Source organism: Pelodiscus sinensis, chromosome 11 (assembly GCF_049634645.1).
Source record: "Pelodiscus sinensis isolate JC-2024 chromosome 11, ASM4963464v1, whole genome shotgun sequence".
Lineage (NCBI taxonomy): Eukaryota > Metazoa > Chordata > Testudines > Trionychidae > Pelodiscus > Pelodiscus sinensis.
In genome coordinates this window covers 40,977,472-40,999,662 of record NC_134721.1, presented here as the reverse complement: position 1 = coordinate 40,999,662, position 22,191 = coordinate 40,977,472, and the positions used below count along the sequence as shown (strand labels likewise).

The following is a 22,191-nucleotide window of genomic DNA, read 5'->3' as shown; positions in this document are numbered from 1 at the left end:
AGAAGCAAACAGAAAAATTACCACTGATAGGGGTACATTAATACCTCCTACTAAGAGGGCAAATTATCAAGGAATGGAATGGTTCCATGATGTTCAAGAACATCCAAAACTACATTCCCCTATTAGGCCTGGATTGTTCTTGGAAGACAGACTAGACTAATGACAGCAGTTATGTAAAATATCATGTGGTCCTGAATCAATCCTTCAGCTAATCAAATGCTTGTGTGCAGAAAAATCAGATGCTCACCACGCTGCAAATGTTTGGTCAGCAGCCTGCCTTGTACAGAGATGTGTTAGTATGGCATGGATAATAGAGCGACAGCCAATATAGCAGTGGTGCACTATATATAGATGCCTCTCACAACTTCGATGAATAAATGTTTTCAGTCCTACATGTCAAAGCCAACTTCCCTAGGATCACCAAAGATTCTTTTTAAATTAAGCAATGCATCCTATGTTAAAGTACAATATACAAAATGATGATTTTTAAAACAGTTTCTCATTATATGCGCACACGCACGCACACACGCACTTCTAAGTTTGTCAGGCTTGTTACCACTGTGGTTTGTGGGAGAAAGAGCTTTTGAATGCCCAACTCATCCCACTTTCAATGACACCAACCAGAGAACCTAGCCCTGGGAGCCAGAGCAGAGATGAAAATCCCTGTCATACTGCAGAGGATGATACCACTGAAATTATGACTATAGATTTTTCCTAATCAAATGACAGTTCCCTTACTATTTCATCATTGACTTGCTCTTCAAATGAGATTTTTCTACATTATGCTCATTCTGGTGGTCAATTCTCAGGTAGTGATTTTTAGGTAACTACAATATTTTAAGGAGCGAGTGTTGTTAGATTATAATGTATCCTTTGTTATAAAAATACACTGTAAATATATAAATGCTTTACAAACTATGTACCTCACAGTTTTTTCCATGATGCTTCAAACAACCCTCCAATTGTGCCTCTGAAAGTGTGTGTTCAATCTTGAGCACAGCATCCAAAAAAATATACACCAGCATATGTAAATATAATAATTTATATGTACTAAATCCATCTTCAATCCCCAGTAGACACATAGTCTTCATATGTGTATTTTTTTGTTTTTATGATATTGGTTCCGTAAAATATTTTAAACAATTTTTTTTCCAGATAAGCCAATCAGATTATATGAATAAACAAATCTCAGGGTATTTTGCAACTCACAGCAAGTGAAATTATTTATCCACAGGCAAAGCATAGCCCAGAAAGTGTCAGGGAAAGCTTCTCCACAGCTGTCTACTCAATAAGCCATAACTACACTTCAGAGAAGCTAACTGACTCTTCCAATGCTTTGCTGCTGCTGAGTGAATTAGAAACTGTTTTTACCAAATATAAAAATTGAGTTATTGACATTTATTGCACCCAGTATATTCTGTTGCAACAGCTTAGAATAGCTATGCAGTCTTAGTTGCTAAGAGGTTCCTTTATACGTAGTATAACATATCTGTATTTTTAAAAACAATGGGTAGTCCCGTGGCACCTTAAAAACTAACAAAGGTATTAGATCATGAGCTTTTGTGGGTAAAATCTGCATTTTACCCACGAAAGCTCATGATTATATTTGTTAGTCTCTAAGGTGCCACGGGACTACTCACTGTTTGTAATACATGTTCTTTATTTGTCTACTCAAATTTGGTCTGCATTTCAATATTTCTAAAGCAGATGACCCTAGTTTACCTGAAAAATACTGGGATCTGGTGAGGACTGAGTAACTTTAATATGATCTTCCACAAGTGACTTTGCTTCAGCTACCGCACTGTGAGATGCTCGTCTTGCTGGAGGCACTAGAAGGATGACATTTTTACAACATTTCAGTATGTACAAGGGGAAAAACTAAAGCCTGGCAGAATGTAGGTATATGTTCTGCAAGTTCCCCATGCAGTATTTCTCTAGCATTGATTCAGTTCTGGCCTTCACCATCCCTTGTCATTCTAGTCCCAACCCGAGCTTCTCCACAAAGCTCTGCCAATGCACTTAAATGACTCACCCACCATCTGTTATTCCAGTCCTCGGCATTTCAGGAAGAGATTGCCCATTATACCAATTGCATGGTAGCTTTGTGATACTGACAAGGCCAAACTCATTTTTCTCAACTAAGTCTAAATCTTTTAATATTCTTTGGAAGCTGGGCACTGGTGACAGTAAAACATTTTAGTGTGCCTCCAAGCATAGTATCAAGACCAGATATAAAATCAGTCAAGAAAAATTATGGAAGCTTCTAGCTGGAAAGTGCATTTCTTGTGGAAACATCTAATTAGCAACATTAACACCACTGAATGAGCATTAGAAAAATAAAAGTTAAATAAAAACTATCAATATCAAAGCTATGTTTCATTTGTATATTTGAAGAAGTCAATACTGAAGACTAGATTGCAAGTTAGAGTTTCCATAGAGAAACCACCTCACTGCATCGGTTGAAAAAATAGCATACAAAAAAAATTACCAGAAGGAAACATCTTTTCTTGGGATTGTTTTAATCTCCGCCTCTCTCTTGCTGATAGGGGTCGATCCTTTAAATAAATCAAATAATTAATTGTGGCAGTCATGGTGGTTTAATCAATGTGTCATATTTTAAATGAAAACTTTTGTCCAAATGTACCTGGAAAAGATGGCTAACTAAAGTTTCAGGTAATGCAGCATAGAGCATATTATTTTTTCCATGGGGATCTTGATTAATAAGCCTAATCTTTGTATGAAAGGTACCTCTAACGTCTCTGTTTCAATTAGATGAAAGAGGGGCTGTCTTTCTATTCTCCAACTTGATCAGATGCAAGACAGAAATTAAAATAAAAACGGATAGTTGCTATACATTTCTTTTCCCCACCCCACATGCTTTTGGAGCAAACTGCTCAGAAGAAATAGTAAGAAAGTGACAAAAATAAATATGCATATAAAATGATGTTCAGAACAAACCTTTGAAACTGCTCTCTCACTATTTTTAGAGCTGTTTACAGACTCAGTTACTTCAGTACCATGCTGATCTTCAGGGCTGTACGCTGTCTTCACATTCACATCAGGAGGAAGGGGTAATGGCCGAGGAGCAACTGGTCTGTTCTGAGAATTAGAAACTGGTTACTGTCTGCTCTGAAATCTAGAGCTGCAAACACTAATCTAGCAATCCAGGACTGGGAGTCAGGACTCTAGGCAGGGGTGGACGATAATTTTCAATGGTGGGGGAGGGGGAAGACACCAAGAATTTTGTAAGTAGTCAAGGGCTGCAATTGTCTGATATTAATGGAGGAGGTGCGGGGTCTGGGACAGAGTTTGCATACAGGAGGGAGCTATGGGTAAGAAACTGAGGGACAGAAGGGTGTGCAACTTCTGTTAGGGAGTATGGGTGCCCTATGGTTGGTTCTGCCCTATGTGGGGCAGGAAGGGAGTTTGTGTGCAGCACAGGATTGTGACCCGGAATAAGGATGTTAAGTATTGAGTAAATGACTAATTGTATACTCAATACAATTTATATCGAGTACTCAATTAGTCGATAAGGGGCTGCTGTGGCTCTGTAGTTTAAATGTAGTAGGAGCCGGGCATGTAGGCAGCCCGTTTCCTACTACATCTAAACTGCAGAGCCACAGTGGGAGTAGATCTGATATACAGGCAGCGGGGGAGGGGGGGAAAGAGGGGAGAATACGAGTAGTCAACTCGACTACCCAACAAGCCTAGGCTTATCGACTATTTGACTACCCTTTTGCATCCCTAACGTGGAGCAGGAATCTGAAGTGCAGGAAGAGGAGCCAGGTGCAGGCTCTGACCAGCCTACATGCCCAGCTTACCATAGGTGAATCCTAGCCAGTAGCCTAGTGGTACCCTCAGGCAGGCTCCCGGACTGCCGTGGCTACATACACTGCTCAAAGCACCTGGCCAGTGGAAGCTGCAAGGGCAGTGCTTGAAAGCATGTGCAGCAAGCTGAGACCCATTGTTCCCCTCCCTCCAAGGGGTGCACCACACAGAGATATACACGCTTGCTCTAGCAGTCAGCTGCTTTGAGCAGCACGTGCAGCTATAGCCACCAGGAAGCCTGCCTGAAGGTCCCATTGAGCCCGATCCAAATATTTGGCAGGCTGGATTGGGTCCTTAGGCCATATTTCCTTCTCAGCCCCATTCAAAAGTCCTATTCAGAATTCTACCATTGTGTTATTGTCTCCGCCCGCCCCCGCCCACACCCATTTAACTAAATGTAGACAAAGGAAGGACAAGGAAATTAGGGAATACCCTCACAACAAAATCTCACTCAAAACCAAAACAAACTAACAGGGTATTTGAAGCTCCTGCATTGTCATACCCCTTCCTCACAATCTTTCATCTGTCTTGTCTATTTATACTAACTCTCTGGGGATAGGGACCGTCTCTCATTATGTGTTCTCTACATTGCCAAACAAAATAAGTTTTTGTTGGGGGTTGCTAAGTACTGCTGTAATAAATAAAGAGAGAGATATAGTCATACCATCTTTGTGCACTTCAATGTGCTCATGCTTCCTTGAAGGATTATAATTTTGTATCTTTGGGGGTTGAGAAGCTTATTGATTATTCAGGACTTTGACATCCTTGGACAAAAATGCACCCACAAAGAGTATTTCCAAGGTCCACAGTTACCCATTTTGTTATAAATGCAATTCTATGAATGTGTATAAAATAAAATTATACACAGACTGGAGATGGTTTTACTAATGGAAAGGATCTAAAAAACCTTTACAATCTTGTTGTACAATGGGAAGATAAGTAGTGCAGTGTCATTTTAAATGATCTATACCTTCTCTAAACATACTTCTTCTAGCTCCCTTTTCTTTTGCCATCGTTGCCGTGAGAGAGAAGGTTCAGAGACAGAGCGATGAGGCTGTAAGTAAGTGGTGCATTTTTCCTGAACTACTTCTGGAATTCCATGAGAGACTTCATCCTAAAAAGTAAAAATATTTTCTAATGTTTAGGCATGTTTTTCCTGATTCCAATATAGACTTGTTCTTGCATATATTGACAAAGGCCACTTAAAATCCTTTGGAATGCTATGGATTTTATTTAATTTCCAACCACCATAAACATCTATTTGAAAAAATGCTTACAAATCTTTTATTTGGATCTTTAAAATTTACAGGAAATATAAAAAGCCCAAAAGCCGACATTAAGATTGCAACAAGGTGTACATTTTAAATACATTGACATTTGAACCTTTAAAATGATGCATCCTACCAGTTAGCATGTTAGTTGCACAGGAAACGATAAATACATTTCACAAGTTCTGTACACTTACATCTGTACTTAATACTGTAATATATCTAGTTTTTGTGATTAGCAAATATGTGTTAGCAAAGTTTCAGATGTTTCACCATCCTAACAGCAATGTCAGAAAACCTCTTTGTAACCTCGTCTCCAAAAAATCAAATATTGTAAAGGAAAAAAGATATTCACCAGACAATAGCATTTGCTGTTTCTCTGTAAAAAAAAACTACAACCATTTTAATGCCAACCAATTAAGCAGAAGTATAATGCGAGAACACTCACTTGAATTATGACAGGAACAAAGGGTTCTAGCAACTTCTCAGTGGAGTCCAAGGTCTGAAATAAGAAATTACTACATTTTCATGATCAAACTAAAACAAGAGCAAGCAATGTGAGAAAGACAGGCTTTTAAAAAAAAAAAAAAAAGTCTAATTCTAGAACAGAACTCATTGAATCACTGACTAAATAAAACAACATCCTTATAAATGACTGAATGGAAAAGACAGCTGCACATACAGGACAGACCGACTATTTAAATCCAAGACAATAGGGAAATCAACGGTATTTTACTTTAATATACTTTCACTGAGTGTCAAACTATTATGGGCTCTGTGCATTTGCAAGAGAGATGGGACTCCCAGCATATCTATGTAAGGGAATTATTTTGGCTGCAGCTGAAGAGTGTAGAGAAAAGAGCAATGCCCAACATTTTCTGCTTCCACCAACCACCCAACTGAGGAAGGTGGGAGGGTCAGGATAATTTACATTTTCCCTCTTGCCAATGCTTTTCTCTTATGGTAGTCTCATGTCCTGTTTACTCCTTCACTATTCCTTTAGTAATTTACTAGCTGGAGTTACCCGGCGTTGCTCAGGGTGGGAGGTGGGGTCCTGCCGGGAGTGCCCCATGTGAGGCGCAGGAGGGGGTGAGCACGGGACCTAAGGGGAATTGCGGGGGGTCCAGCTCGCGCCCAGGGCTGCAGGTGCCACAGGGGGCAACGACCTCACCGCCCGACCCAAAACTTTCACTCCGCTACCTGCCGCACCATGGGGCCGTGCTGGGGACTCCCCCCTTCCGCAGGTCGTGGCGAGCAGGTGCTGGGCTCTCTGCCACGCGACCAGGAAGCTGCATCAGACCCCAGGCTGCTCCCTGCACTGCCGCCGCGTCCCCGCTGGGCTCACCCCGCTGCGCCAGCAACCGCTCCCCTAGCAGCGGCCGCGAGCTTCAGCCCACCACTCAGCAACCCTCAGCCGCCACCAGAGGGGAGTGTCCTGGGCTGAGTGACATCATGGGCGGGTGGGAGGAGGGGGCTCCCCCACCACTGCGCAGGTGCTTCCGGGGAATGGCCTGGCAGAGGCAAGCGGGGCAGCTGCTGCTCGGAGCGCTGCCCCTCCCCTCACATCTCCACCGCTGGCCTTAGTGAGTGACCATCCCTGCCACTTCCCCCAGGAAGCCACTTCTCCCTGCACTGCCAAAAGTACCTTAAAACCTTCTCCTGGAGGAAAGGTTATCCCATGCAAAGTTTGGTTGCAGTAGCTCTTACAGTGCCCAAGTTATTAGCGCACAAACATACAAACATTCTCCTTTATATATTAGATTTAATGGAGATGTCATTATCTCTTCCTCTCCACCTGTCTTACTTTAAAATCTACTATCTTTCTCTTCTTCCTTCCTTTGCACATTTTCCTTCTTCCACCATTCACCTTCTCTAACTCCATTTCCATTATACAGGCTGAACCCCTCTGGTCTGGCAACATCCAGTCTGGTAGGACTGCAGATGCTGTTGCAGCAGAGAACCCCAGCAGCTACAAGTGGGGATTGGCTGGGAAGCCAGCATCAGAGGGGCCAGCAGAATCCAGCTGGCAGACCCGAGGCCTGGCTACAAGGAAGTGAGTTTTCCAAGAGGCTGGCAGTCCTCCGGGAGAGGTCTGACCTCCCCGTCCAGCAACATCCATGGTCCAACAGGACTATGGATGGTGTTGGACCCGAGAGCCCCAGCAGCTGGGACCAGGGGCTCAGCCAGCTGAATCCAGCCATCAGATCTGGGGCCCAGCCAACAGAAAGGGAGTGGTCCAGGAGGCTGGCCATCCCACAGGAGAGCCCTGACCTCCCTGGTCTGGCAAACTCCCTTGTTCAGGACCTATCAGGTCCCAAGGGTGCCAGACAAGGGGGTTACGTCTACACTGGCCCCTTTTCCGGAAGGGGCATGTTAATTTCACGAGTCTCAATAGGGAAATGCGCGGGGGGATTTAAATATCCCCCGCGGCATTTAAATAAAAATGTCCGCCGCTTTTTTCTGGCTTTTAGAAAAGCCGGAAAAGAGCGTCTACACTGGCCCCGATCCTCCGGAAAAAAAGCCCTTTTCCGGAGGATCTTATTCCTACTTCAAAGTAGGAATAAGATCCTCCGGAAAAGGGCTTTTTTTCCGGAGGATCGGGGCCAGTGTAGACGCTCTTTTCCGGCTTTTCTAAAAGCCAGAAAAAAGCGGCGGACATTTTTATTTAAATGCCGCGGGGGATAATTAAATCCCCCGCGCATTTCCCTATTGAGACTCGTGAAATTAACATGCCCCTTCCGGAAAAGGGGCCAGTGTAGACGTAGCCGAGAGGTCCATCCTGTACTCTCCTAACTGCTTTGACCCTCCCCCCAAAGAGCTCTGATAAGCAGTGCCCCACTTTGAATGACAACATTTATTCAGCTTTGTTCTTTCTATAAACCATCCATTAGTTCAAGTTTCTACCGAACACATTTAAGAGTTAAATTGTAACCTTGTCATCATTTTGCTTTTGGTTGGAGACAGGCTGCAGGAGTTTCAAAGTATCACCGCCTTCACCTGCAACATCAACAGTAAACTGCTTAGAATCCAGAGTTTCAGTTCTAGAAGCTGGCTCTGAGTTCTGCTGTTGTCTGTCTTCCTTAGTCTGAGAGCCATTAGATGTTATTTTAGATTCTAAATCACTAGGAATGCTCAAACGCTTTGCTTGGTTATCCTTTAGTAAGTGATCACTTTTAGAGTCTCTCTTTTCAGACAATAAAATATCAATATCAACTTTGCTAATAGTTGCTATGGAAACTCCTGTGCTGTTCTTCTCATTCTTGTTTGCATTTTTTTCAAGCTCAGCTGCTGATTTCTCTGAGGAATGAATTTCAAATGTTTTATCTTTGATTACATGTTTTTCTTCATTCTGTAATTATAAAAAGAACATAGAAGTAGAATTACTGAGGCATATTTTTGATGTTCAAAGAAGTCACCTGTATACCAGAGATAGTACAAAAAATGATAATGTAACAATCTTAATCAAGTACAATTTGTAAATTTCAATAAGAGATATAACAAAGGCTCTCATAAGCTATAAAGTCTAAAGAGAAGCTTGGTACTTCAGCTATCAACACCTCCCATTCCACAATCAATGCACCCACTTTGCCCCTATGACCACAGGCTGTAAATAAAGTCCTAATAGCTCTCCAAGATGTATTAAACCACGTTTCAGGCTTCAATATTTAAACAAGAACTGAAAGTAACTAATGGGCAAACAGTGCAGAAAATGAACAATGGGCAAACTCATCTTATTAGTTATCTATTTTTGACCACTAAAGTATTCACCTCTGGTAACAAGCAATTTTCCTCAAATATATAAATCGATTTTCTAGTCACAAGCTGCAGCAAATATTTTCACTGTGAACATTTGCCTGTTAAACATTTGCCAACATGTCTTAATCCAGTGACATTAGAGACTCTTCTGGAGATAGTGTCATAGCATTAACACGATTGTGCCACATGCAAAAGCTAACTACTGTCAGGTTAAAAAAAAACAACAACAACATAATGACTCCATAAAATGGAACATTATACTTAAACCTTGTGAGTATTTTTCAGTAAAGACCATTGCAATTAGTTTTACTGATCTGTGCCTATTTTCTTAGCTTCAGCTCCACATTAATACAATTTCTCTCCTCCTTTCATATATAGTTTACACAGTTTTATTAAATACAGATATTAGAAAAACACAAAGTATTTCAATAAATATCATTCTATTAAATATTTACACAAATATTTTTTTTATAAAAGCCAATTATGCACACTTTGGAAAAAAGTAACTTACAGCTTTATGTCTCTTGGCTTGTTCAGAGGGGTGTTTTGGGGGTGTGACCTTTTCATTGTTATATTCAGTTTTCACTGAGATCACAGAAACATTTTTGGGTGTAGAATCAGATATTTTCTTATGATTTTTGGCTGTTTTTCTTTAAAGAAAATGAAAACAAAAAAGTTGTTCACCCTCTTAGGACAAAGATTTTAAGATCTTATTAAAACAGATGCCATTCAGCTATAAAACTCAACCCTTTCACATTAACAAAAACTCTAATTAGTGGAAATTAATTACTTGATTTTCTGTTTTGTATCATGTAGAATCATTTTCAGCTATGCAAAATGGCAGTGGTACTCAAATTGCTAACAAATCACTGCAGAATACCACTTCCATTTTGCATAGCTGTAAATGACTGCAGAAGGTACAAATCAAACAATAATAAGGCTTGTAATTAAAGTGTATTGCCATGATGTCTCATATCTGGGAGCAATTAAGTGGTTAATTCAAACGGATGACAATTTATATTCAACTTTTTTGTCCAACAGAGTTAAAAAACAAGCTTTATTTCCATTTTCTATTCAGTGGAACCACTGATCACAAATTTACTACAGAGCTGGGAATCGGCATAGGGTTTATTAAGCAGAGGATTTGTAATATCTTCCAAATGTTACTGAATGGTTTCTAATTTTGCCACACTCCTCTAAACTTGTGAAATCACTCTGGTCTGGGTAAGTGGGTAAGAGTCAGTGGGAGAGGAGAATTCTTATTTTTATTTTCTTATTTAAATATGAGATACATGAACTGGCATAAATGTAGTGACTGGGGAAAGTGTCTCTAATTATAACATCCTCCCCCCACCCACCACTGTCTGGCACTGAATAAAGACCAGTTTCTGCAGGGTCTCATGCCCCAATCTGAAAGCTATTTCCCCACCAGTCTCAAGCACCACTCTATGATGCTCTTTCTCCAGCCAGAAAAAGAAGCAAACAGACCCTTCAAAACCACTTCAGTGGTTTTCAAACTATGGATTTTGACTCAGTACTGAGTCATGAAATGTCAGGCACTGGATCCCATTGCTGCAGTGTGATCAGGTGACCAGTGGGGGTGCTAAGGCACTCTTGTCTGTCCTGGTACACAGACTGCGTTGTGCCCCAGAAGCAGCAGGATCCGCTCCTGGGGGAAGAGGGCTCTGCGCACTGCCTCTGCCCCAAATATTCATTGGCTGTGAAACTGTTACTGGCTGTTTCTGGGGTGCAGCATGGTCTGCAGTGCCAAGAGAGGCAGGTAGTCTGCCTTAGCACCTATTGCACCACACTGACCAGGAGTCACTCAAAGTAAGGCCCTCCAGTCAGCCCTGATTCTCCTCAAAGCTGGAGCCCCCCTCCGACATCCCAAAGCTCTCATCCTCAACCCCAGCCCAGAACCCACATTCTAGTCAAATTATGTTGGGTCACAGGCATCAACAATTTTCTTCAACTGGGTCATGAGAAAAAAAAGGTTGAAAGCCACTGCCCTCCTGACTTGGACTTCTGGGGCTTGGGCAGTGAGGTTGTCAAAATGCATTGTGTATATTTGGACACAGGCTGGAGCCCTGAACACAAAACCTATACCAAAGTTCTACAGTCCTGAAGTCTGATGAGCTCAAGTCAGTTGATACAGGCCAGCCACAGGTATTGAACTGTCATGTAGACATAGCCTAATTCTATTCTGTGCTTTGGTGGAAGAGTAGTGCTCCTGCAGCAATCACCCTTTCACCTCACAGCCCACGTATATCACAGCTACAAGAGACTTCACTCTTACTAGTACAGAGAGACTTAAGATTACTCCCAAATCCAGGTCTTCTCCACTGCTCCAGTCTCGGGATGTAAAATAATATACAAAAACAGTAACCGTGTAACCAAAATTCTATCAGTTACACAGTTAAACGTTTTACCAGGGATGTAGGCATAGGGAGGCAAGGGTGCTGGAAGGGTCCTCCAACCCCAGGCTCTCAAATGCCACCCTGCACTGTGGCCTCCACCCCCATCCCGGGGTCCTAGCAGCCAGCCCCTCTTCTGGACTCCCAGCAGCTTGCAGGTTCCCAGCAGTTGAGTAACTGTTAACAGAAACCAATAAGCATCAGCTTCCATCCCTACTCAAGATACTTCAGATTTGTTATTATTTTATCAAGTTCAGGTTTACAGTGGGATTTTCTGGTTGTCAATACCAAAAGAATAACCTCTCTGGTTTTCTAAGTAAGACTGTTAACCAGGGAATTATCTATGGGGCACAGCACTTTAAATTCTGTATGTCCACAAACTGTTGCCCTTTAGAACACTTCCCTTTTGAGGATATACTTGTCTGAAGACCAATGAGTAATCCTGTGGTACCTTAGTCTCTAAGGTACCACAGGACTACTCGTTGTTTTTAAAGTTATAGACTAACACTCCTACTCTTCTGAGACTTGTTTTAAAATGTTAATTAATCCTGTAATGTCTCTGTTAAGTGAGTCACTATTACCATGAGCATTTTACAAATGAGAAATACTGACAGAGAGGTTAATCAACTTGATTAAGGATCCTCAGTACCAGAGCCATGAAGAAAACCTGGGGTGTCCCAATCACGTACTCTAATTAGTAATCTATCCTTCCATCTTTCACAAGTTATATTACAATAAACAGTGGATTTGAAGCAAACAACATGGCTTTTTTTTTTTCAAATAATGAATACATTACACTTGTGAAAAGTACAAGATGTTTAGTTTTTCTATTAAAAAATATTGATTCATTGCAGTTAAGAACTAAGTAAAACCCCTGCTCCTAATTAGGGATGCCAAATACATCTTCTAACAATCAGGCAAGACTTCTCTGACTGGTTCCAAACACTCACCAAAGTGAATGAACAACAATGGGATTATTACGTTCTGAAGGTGACATGCAATCCGAAACCAAAATCCTCTTTCCTTCTACACAGACCTAATGTAACTCGTTTGCATCCTACTGAAGTTCTCAAATAATTTCTTCACTCAAATGGAAAAGATCACTTCTTCCCCCATACCTTGCAGTTATATACAGCAAAAGTAACTCCACTATCTTGTTCCAAAATAGTGATGACAACATTGTTGAATTGCACAAATCAATTATTTTATAAAGAATTATTAATAAATTAAATACATCTTACGCTTTTGTGGCTTCCAAAAACAGAGATATTTGGTGCTTGATATATGGTTGCCTTAGTATGCTTTTCACGCTCGGTCTTTCTTCAGGCTTTTTGTTAAGCATAGTTCTTATTAGTTCTGCAAGTTGTGGGCTGTAATCCTTTGGCATTGGTGGCAACTGTAAAGAGTATTGAAAGAATACATTTATTTAATCATGGGAACAAATGGATTCCTAATGTTCAAAATAGGAAGCTTTGTTTTAGAGATCAATATACAGAAACAAAACTTGCCTGTGGAAATTGCTTTGGATTATGTGAGCATTGGAGCACTGACTTAGCTAGGGACATAAACATGTCCCTAAGGGCTCATCTAGACTACATACATCCCTCTTTGAAAGAGGTATATGAGTCCGATCGAAAATGCAAATGAAGCAGGGGTTTAAATATCCCACATTTTATTTGCATAATTGCTTCCCAGCAGTCTTTTGAAAAAGGGTATTTCGAAAGTGAAACTGCAGTCTAGATGCAGTTCTTTAAAAAAAACAACACCCTTTTTCAAAAGACCCCGTACTCCTGAAAAATTGAGAAGTACATGAACTTTCGAAAAAGGGGTTCCCCCCCCCAAAAGAACCGTGTCTAGACTGCAGTTTCATGTTCAAAATACCTTTTTGAAAGATCACTGGGACATGATTATGCAAATGAAGCACGGGATATTTAAATTCCTGCTTCATTTGCGCTTTCGATCGGGCTCATTTACTTCCCTCTTCCGAAAGAGGGATGTAGTCTAGACAAGCCTTAACTAAGCGCAGTAGTTTCACTGAGGTCACATGCTTAAAGTTAGGCAAGTGCTTAAGCATCTTTCTGAACAGAGGCTCGGGTAAAGTTTAATGAAAGAACCCTACACGTTTTTCCCCCTTACTATACTGCTAATAAAATACTACAAACACACACAAAAGATTACATACAAGGAAATTTAGTAAACTGGATTCAAAAATTTTAAAGTAAGGTATTCAGAGTTGGTCAGGCACACTTGAAGATTTGCAACATAGTCCTGTTTTTTGTTTCAGCTACACCAGACTAACACGGCTATATTTCTAAAACTACGTTTACTGAGACTAAATTTTAAAGCATTTTTGTTACAGCTGAAGATCAGAATGTAAATTTGTTTTATAACATGCAAACCAGATAAGGAACTAACATTGAGCTAAAGTAATCCAGTTATATGTACCAAACAAGAAAATATTGTGATAAGATTTTTGCCATAATGTTAAAATTAAGAGTGGAAGAGTTATATCCAAAATAAGCTGAAGTGACTTATTTCCTCTAATCTACTGACTGCATACCAGGTGAATACCAGAATTTCAAATGATACCTTAAAAATAAACTACTTTCTGGATCTGCCCTTAAAGCAGCAGGTACCCATATCTTACACCAAACATTTGAACGGACAGGATGATGTACTTCCATCACACATGTGGATACAGAATTTATACTAACCCTATAAATCATACTTGAAATTCTTATTTTGATTGAAAACAGTCATATCAAGTTCCAAACACAAGATAGGACTACAACACTGAATATACATATTTTGCATTTAAAATATGATTTAGCAGCCACATCAGAAGGGTTTTATACTATAGCATATTTCTAAAATGTTTCCACTAAATCAAAAAAAACCAAAACTTTAGATCAGCTTTTACCTTTCCTTCAATAATTCGATAAACTAAAGAATTCATGTCTTTAGCATTGAAAGCATGTTTCAACGTGGCCATCTCATAAACACAACAGCCCAGAGCCCAAACATCAGACTGTGAAAGGAAAACCAGAAAAATCAGCATAAGCACTTCAGATGCAATATGAACAGTTCACTTTTTTAAAGTAAATAATATGCTCCTGAACAACCTATTCAGAAACAGACTTTATGCGGAGGTGGCAGCCACCATAGTTAAGGTCTCAAGCAAAGTGCATACAGTCATAGTTAACAAAACTGGTTTGTTCTGAGAAGTACCACTTTGAGGGAGAAGGAAAAATTTTTTGTATGGTATATAAAAAAAAAAAAGTTGGTCTGTTTTTGAGTTACAGATCATTAAAAAAATCACCCAGATTTCAAATACTGACTTGTCTCTAAAATTTCTATGAGTTCCTTTAACTCCAAAGAGATCTGAAACTACTTCCTCCTTCAAACTTCCCACATAGTTACATCTCACTGAAATCTCAGCCATAAACTATCTCTGAATATGACAGACTGCACTTAAGCAAAGTTATGGCCATAATTTAAGTCTAAATCTTGTACTGTGAATTACAGGTGTAGACTGGTGTGCTTATGTAGAGCGCCAGACTTTCAATGGAGCTTCAAACAGTGTAGCAGCACACCCCCACCACGAATCACGATACAGAATCTGAGCTTTATAACACACATGCATGCACGTGAGGGAAAGAAAATATTTTACTCACTGCAGCTTGGAGTTTTTCCTTAGTTAATATTTTTGGTACATCTGGCCTATAGCTTACAATTTAATTAACAGCAGGGCATTTTTTTTAATATGCAGTGCAACATTTCACATATACATTTAAAAGACCATATAAACTATGAGTATATTTGAATATTTATCTCCATATGTGTAACAACAAATAACTAATGAGGATTCACATAATAGCAATTTTAAAAATTAACCCTGTCATATAATTAGTTTAGGTTTCATAGGTCAGCATTTTAACATACATTTAAACAAAGGTTTTTCTTTGAACTGGCATTTAAACTTTTACTGAAACAGCTGATTGCTACTTTGTTAGGACCAGGTTGTGTCACAAGAGGACAATTCACATACAACAAAAACAAGTTTCTTTAAGATAAATTAATTCCAAAAAGCTTCCTCCCTGTGGGTGTTAAAAAAAAGAAAAAAAAAGGAGGGGAGGAAAGCAGTCCCCAAGAAGTGCTTTTTACAGAGACATTACTTCCATAAACACACAAGATTGCAATACTCTTTGATTGACAAAATAACTTGAATGACTGTTATGGATAGCTTATAAACTTCAGAGTTAAAGGCTCCCTTAATGTCAACTAACACAGTAGAGCGAATATTTACATCAATATACTTTACCTTATAGTTGTAAGGTTTGTTGGAAAACAGTTCAGGACTCATATAATAAGGTGTGCCAATGAGAGTACTGGCCATATCATACTGATTTTCTAACACTCTGGCTATTCCCAGATCTCCCACTTTAATTATATTTGTTCTTGTCAGGAACACATTTTGAGTTTTGAGATCTCTATGCAGAATGTGTTTTTCATGTAAATACTGAAAAAAGAGTAAGTTAAACAGTTAATTTGCTCTTCTCCTCTAACCAGAGGAAAACAGGAAAAGTTCAAATGCAACAAAATTGCTTATCACTATACACAAGATTACAATTAGCATGAACAGGTTAGTATATTAACATAGATATATGCACAACTTTGTTATTTCTTTAGTATAACATGCCTATATATTTTTAAAATTTCACAACCCAACAGGAGCAAAGAGTACAAAATTAAGGCTCAATCTGTAACTCACTCTCCATTGTCTTCATATTGCAATTCATTTCAAACCCAATCCTGCAGCCCTAGTGAGGAATTTTGTCTGAATTAAGGACAGTATGAGTAAGAATTGCAGGACTAAGCCTATATGAGTAAGACCAATTTCTGTTGTGGACATTTGTATGTCTAGCCACAACATATGAACGGCCATATTTGGTCAGACCAATGGTCCAGTTACCAATCTTCCAAGAGTGACCAATGCCAGATGCTTCAAAGGGAATAACAAAAACAGGGCACTCATCAAGTGTTCCATCCCCTGTCATCCACTCCCAGCATCTGGCAGTCAGAACTATCCATAGCATGGCTAACAGCCATTGATGGACCTATCATTCATGTTCTTATCCAATTATTTTTTTCAATCCAGTTCTAGTTTTTGCCTGGAGACAAGTTCCACTGGCAAGTCAAACAGAATTTTCAATCCAACATCCTAGTTTCTTCATTGTTTTAAAAACAAACCTTTTTGCAATGGGATTCCTCTCTCATTTTAAAAATGTAACAAGCTGAAGCAGCTTCTCATACAAATGAATGAATGATCTGGAAATTTTCACTTAATTTAATTATAGGAGCAAAATATTACTGCAAGTAGTATTTTTGTGTACACAAATACTGGTTGGTTAAAATTAGCTTTTAAGATATTACCAATTTTCACAGAGAAATTTTTTAGAATTTAACTGCACACTCCTGCAAACTGAGCATTTCAAACAGGAACAGTCCCTTAACTAGAACAAAACTTGCTTATATGTTATAGTTCAGAACTCTGTAGTTATGGGCTACAATTACAATTAACTTCCAACTATAATATAGTATGTCATGTTTTCAATTATAATTAATAGACTAATTTTAAAAAACCGTCTACCCTACTGAAAAGGTGTGAGTAATTTTTTGTACATGGAACTCTTTTTCTATATAGCTACTTTAGTTTGACATGGATAATCTGTAAGCAAAGTTGACACACCAACACTGAAATTGAGGACTTTTTAATAGAAAGTAAGCAAAACAGACCTATTTATTTTAAAACTATTAATTTATATGTTATAGTATATTAATACCTGCAATGCCATGGCAATCTGAACAAACCATTCCACCACCTGATTCTCTGGCAAAAGTATGCCTTTCTGCTCTTTAAGTTTATGATATAGGTCCCCTCCTTCACAGAAGCCCATAACAATATATAGCAGGCCATCTTCCCCCTCCCAGGACTCCCTGTAGGTGACTATGTTGGGGTGTTTGAGCTGAGACAACAACTGGGCTTCTTGCTCAGCTGCCTTCCTCTCTCGGCTGGAAGCATGTTTAAGGTTTAGCTTTTTGATGACATACTGCAAAGAGAAAAACAAAAGATTTTCAATGAAAACATCCAAGTTACTACTGAAACAAATTGGCAATTTCTAAAAATCTTCAAAACAATGTTTTAAAATACATATAGAAGCTGGAATTTATCCAACACAGTTACATTTAAGTGTCCATTATGTTGTAAAATGGAACAAATATGGCTAATTCACATATTTAAGAGTTTTGATCAGTAACTAATTTTTTTTCTTAGTCACAAACAATGGGTTATTGCTCAGTCCTGTGCTTGCCACTTGATTCTGAAATGCTTTTCTCTAGTCAGAAATGAATTACTGTCAACAGGTTGACATTTTAATAATTTAACTCTTCAATCTATACACACTTAAGAAAAATGGGAATGAGTTTATAGAACAAAGGGCAGCTAACCTAATTGTGTTCAAGTACAGAAAGTTTAAAAAACTCGAAGTAGCTAATCTTTCTCAGTTTGAGGAAGAGTGGCCTGTTGAGTTGAAGCAAATTACTTTTGAGGAAAATTGATTAAACTCAGTGAAACAGTATTTTAGTACCAAGTGCCAGGATTGTAGATCAGAGATGCGCTAGAGCAGAAGGTATAGAAAAGCAAACCATTTATAATTCAAAGCTTCTATTAAAAGTCATCTCTATTTATATTTATAATGTGCGAAGGTGGTGACAGGTCTTCACAGAAGAAGGGACTGCAAAAAAGTACAGCACACGAATCTATTAAAAAGATAGGAAAGCATCCTATTGGCATATTGACAGGAAAAACTGTCTCCACCAGTGAAAGAAAGAACTGAGAGAAGTGTAATAGGAGAGGAGGGAGGAGTGGGGAGAATACTTTTTTCTAAACATGAAAAGGTTAGATCTACTTTAGAATTTTCTACCAATTAAAACGTGCTCTGGCAGCAGGCATTCTGGGGGCAGAGTGTAGGCGGGCCACACCTGGCGATTTGGGAAGCCTATGCCTTCCCCGTCTAGACTACCAGACGCCTAAGGGTTTGGCCTAAGGTAAATTAAGTCCAGCTACGCATTTTGCGTAGATGGATGGTGTACCCTAAGCCAACCTGTCTACAGTATTGTAGACCGGGACTTCTTGTTTGTTACATTCAATAATTGCAAAGATTTTTTTATTATAAACTCTTTGTGGTTGGAATTGTGCCATCCTGTGACACCAATCCTTGACTGGAGCTTTTGGGTAAAAAAGAATATTTACCAATAATTCAAATAATGTCTGCCATGGTGACCTGAAGAACTGAGTGGTATGCAGCATAGCCATCCATTTAACATGTAACAAAAAAACTGCAATTGTATCTTTGATATGGACACAGAATTATAACACCTTGCTTTATTCCAGCCTCCCCTCACACAAAGAAAACAGAAATGTAAAACTTCACCTATAATTTTAAATCAAAATGTCACCATTTATAGTCTCTTTGGGTAGGTATTTAACAATTATTATCCTTGCAATTGGGCTTCTTGACCATCCCTACTGTCTATCCTAATGTTCATCTGCAGTAGTTATCAAACCATGTGCAAAGTAGAGGAGTAGTAAATGAAGTACTGAAAATTTTAAAGAATAGAAACTGTTAGGATCTTCCTTTTTGCTCTTACCTATAATACTTTTAATTTCTTCTGATGTCTTGTTGTAAGTGCAGTTAAAACAAATAAAAAGTGACGATACTGTGGGGGGAGGGTGAGAAGGAGGGGAGAATATATAGTGTTGTGCACAGGGCATCACTCCAATAGGTCCAGGATTTCAAAAGGCTATTATCCAAGATTAATTATGAAAGTTAACAAAAGTTAAAGGCAAACTATGGTACACACTGGACTGTTTACATTAAACAAGTTCTGGTAAAGGGCTCAAGGCTCCTGCTAAAGTTGACAGTTGCATGACCATGAACTGAAATATTCTAGAAGTGAGGGTTTTTTACAGTAGAAGTCACCACAATATGTTCTAATTGGTTAATTTTAATAGGCTGAATATTATCCCTTATTGGACATTATTTAGCCAGGAGTCAATGAGGGGCAGTGAGTGGTATGTGTGAAATGGACTGAACAAGCTTTACCAGCACAGCTATCACCTCCTCAGTCTCCAGGGACCTATCATGAGACCACTGGGCTTTTGCTGTCCTGATACTGAAAAGACATCCTGGCCATAGTAGGCCAAAGAAAGGAACCCAGAATGACATCACCACCTCCATCAGATCATAACAAAGGACATGAATCTTAGATTCCTCCCTCATGTACTTTTCCTTCCATACTTTATTTCTTTTGTTTCCTTTGGTTTAAGATGTTCAAGGTACCATTCACAATGCTGTTGTGACTCTTTGAGCAGAGGAGGACAGCTTGAACAATGGCTTAAAAGCAATGACAAAGTTTTCCAGGTCTTAGAATGGCTGATAATATGTACTGTATCTGGTGTGTCTGGCCCACGAAAGCTCATCACCTAATGTACCATCTTGTTAGTCTTTAAAGTGCTACATAGTCCTGTTTTTTGTTTCAGCTACACCAGACTAACCTGGCTACATTTCTATCATTTTCCATCTTTGTAATTCTTCTCCTCCTTTTAAGTGTTTAGAATTGAATTAAAGTAATTAAACCATCTTGTTAGTCTTTAAAGTGCTACATAGTTTTTCCTTTTGTTTTAGCAAGATCAGACTAACATGGCTACCTCTCTATTAGAATTAAAGGGTCAGATGTATTGCAAACCTATTTTAACCCATCAAGGGCAGTTAATAGCATATCTAACAGCATTGAAAAAGACAACCAAAGCAGGGTTCTTCCCAAAATAAAGCCCATATGTAGCTAAAAGAAAAGGAAAATTTTTAAATTGGCACCTTAACTCTTTAAGTTCTGAATGTTTAGCTTCTATTTTCTATGTATTTAATACAAACTTTTAAAATGTTATGATGGAATTAAACCAACAATTATTTAAGATGCTACCCCAGACCACACTTAACTGTTTCACATAGGCTGTGTCTACACTGGGCCACTTATTCCAGAAAATCAGCCGCTTTTCTGGAATAAGCTGCGAGCTGTCTACACTGGCCCTTGAATTTCCGGAAAAGCATCGATGCTCTATTGTACAAAATCAGCCGCTATTCCGGAAAAACTATTCTGCTCCCGCTCTGGCATAAGTCCTTATTCCAGAACACTGTTCCGGAAAAGGGCCAGTGTAGACAGCCCAGTAGTCTTTTCCAGAAAAAAGCCCCAACTGCGAAAATGGTGATCGGGGCTCTTTTCCGGAAAAGCGCGTCTACATTGGCCACAGATGCTTTTCCAGAAAAAGGGCTTTTCCCGAAAAGCAGCCTGCCAATGTAGACGCTCCTTTTCCAGAAAAACTGAAAATGGAATCGTATTCCGTTTTAAGCAGTTCCGGAAATTCATGCCAGTGTAGACACAGCCATAGTGAACGATGGTTTTATCAACATATTCTCCCTCCTTTGGACCAAAAATAGCCCTTTACCAATCTGCATACTCCAGGAGACCAACCCTGAGCAGTTTTGTGAGGAGTTCTGAGATGAGAAACAAATCGCCATGCTTCAGAACGTAACTCTTGGGCGGGCCAGGAAGGAAGCGTCCTCCAGCTCTGCCCAGCACACAGGCTCCAGGGGGTCAGGAGGCAGAGCTGAGGAAAGGAGAGGCTGGTGCTCAGGGGACCACACGAACCAACCCCTCCCGCCAGAGCGCGGGCAGATGGGAGGGGGTCACACGCCCACAGACCGCCCCTTGGCAGAAGCAGGCCCCGCTGCTTCCCCAGAGCCCGCGAGCGAGGCGGGGGTCGGAGCGGCCGCAGGCCCCGGGGCGGAAGGGGGCGGTCGGAGCCCTGCGCGCCCAGCTCCCGGTTACCTGTCGGTTGTCCTGCCGGTGCCGCACCAGGCTCACCTCGCCGTAGCTGCCCTTGCCCACGGCCCGCAGGAAGAAGTAGGCGGCCTGGGGCATCCTCCCGGCGGCCCCGTCAGCGCTCGGGGGCCGGAGCCGCTGGGGCGCACGGGCCCGGCCGCCTCGGGAACGTTACCAGCGCTGCCATAGAGACCCGCACGGGCCTCCCTCTGCCATAGACAGCACCGCGCGTAGCGAGCCCGCCCCCTCTCTATGGTACGGGCGCGGCCATCTCGGCTGTGGGCAGCCTCCCTCAGTCGCTGAAGCCGCCATTACGGGTTCGGGCGGCCTCCCCGGCGGCCATCTTGGCTGGAGTGCCCGCTAGCCTCGGCGGCCATCTTTGAAAGCGCGCCCAGATCGGCGTGTAGGCGTCTAGCGAAGGGGGCTGGTGCTAATAAAGGAGCAATTAACGCGAACGCCTTTGACTCCCCGCTGGCTGAATGGTTCCGAGTGAGGGATTCTGCCAAGCCGGGGAGGCAGCTCCACGCCCGCCCGCCATGTCTGACCCCGGGCGTGAACGGGCCGCTGCCGCCCTGGGGGGCTCCTGGCCCACGTAGGCCGCTAGCCCCGTGTCTGCCATTGACCCCGCAGCTGCTGCCTGTTCTGGCTGGGCGCCACTAGCCCCATTGCCCCAGGGCCGCCACTGGTGCGAGCCGCTCTGCGGATGTAGCCCAGGGCGCAGGCCAAACGAGAGGCCGCAGCCCGCCTAGGGGGCAGGTCCCAGCATGCAATGCTCCACCTGCAGCCGGGGGGGGGGGGGCAGGTCCCAGCATGCAATGCTCTGCCTCTGGCCTAGGGGGGCAGGTCCCAGCATGCAATGCTCCACCTGCAGCCTGGGGGGGGGGGGCAGGTCCCAGCATGCAATGCTCTGCCTCTGGCCTAGGGGGGCAGGTCCCAGCATGCAATGCTCCACCTGCAGCCTGGGGGGGGGCAGGTCCCAGCAT

General features: G+C 41.1%; 1 protein-coding gene across 8 annotated transcripts in view; it reads right to left on the bottom strand.

Moving 5' to 3' along the window:
- Nucleotides 1-21,855, bottom strand: part of NEK4 (NIMA related kinase 4) — a 42,686-nt gene extending 20,831 nt beyond the window's left edge. The window contains exons 1-13 of one of the 8 annotated variants that reach the window (XM_075939414.1): nt 21,215-21,853; nt 17,110-17,376; nt 15,588-15,785; nt 14,187-14,294; nt 12,508-12,662; nt 9,364-9,502; nt 8,029-8,445; nt 5,545-5,598; nt 4,799-4,942; nt 2,959-3,099; nt 2,489-2,555; nt 1,723-1,829; nt 28-989 (exon numbers count right to left, since the gene is read on the bottom strand). In XM_075939414.1, the coding sequence (XP_075795529.1) occupies nt 909-989; nt 1,723-1,829; nt 2,489-2,555; nt 2,959-3,099; nt 4,799-4,942; nt 5,545-5,598; nt 8,029-8,445; nt 9,364-9,502; nt 12,508-12,662; nt 14,187-14,294; nt 15,588-15,785; nt 17,110-17,376; nt 21,215-21,307 (1,971 nt within the window). In that variant the 5' untranslated portion in view covers nt 21,308-21,853 and the 3' untranslated portion in view covers nt 28-908. Of the gene's footprint in view, nt 1-27; nt 990-1,722; nt 1,830-2,488; nt 2,556-2,958; nt 3,100-4,798; nt 4,943-5,544; nt 5,599-8,028; nt 8,446-9,363; nt 9,503-12,507; nt 12,663-14,186; nt 14,295-15,587; nt 15,786-17,109; nt 17,377-21,214 lie in introns of those variants that run through there. The other 7 variants (XM_025186979.2, XM_075939411.1, XM_075939413.1 and 4 more) reach the window with 7 other exon arrangements.
- Nucleotides 21,856-22,191: the final 336 nt, after the last annotated feature.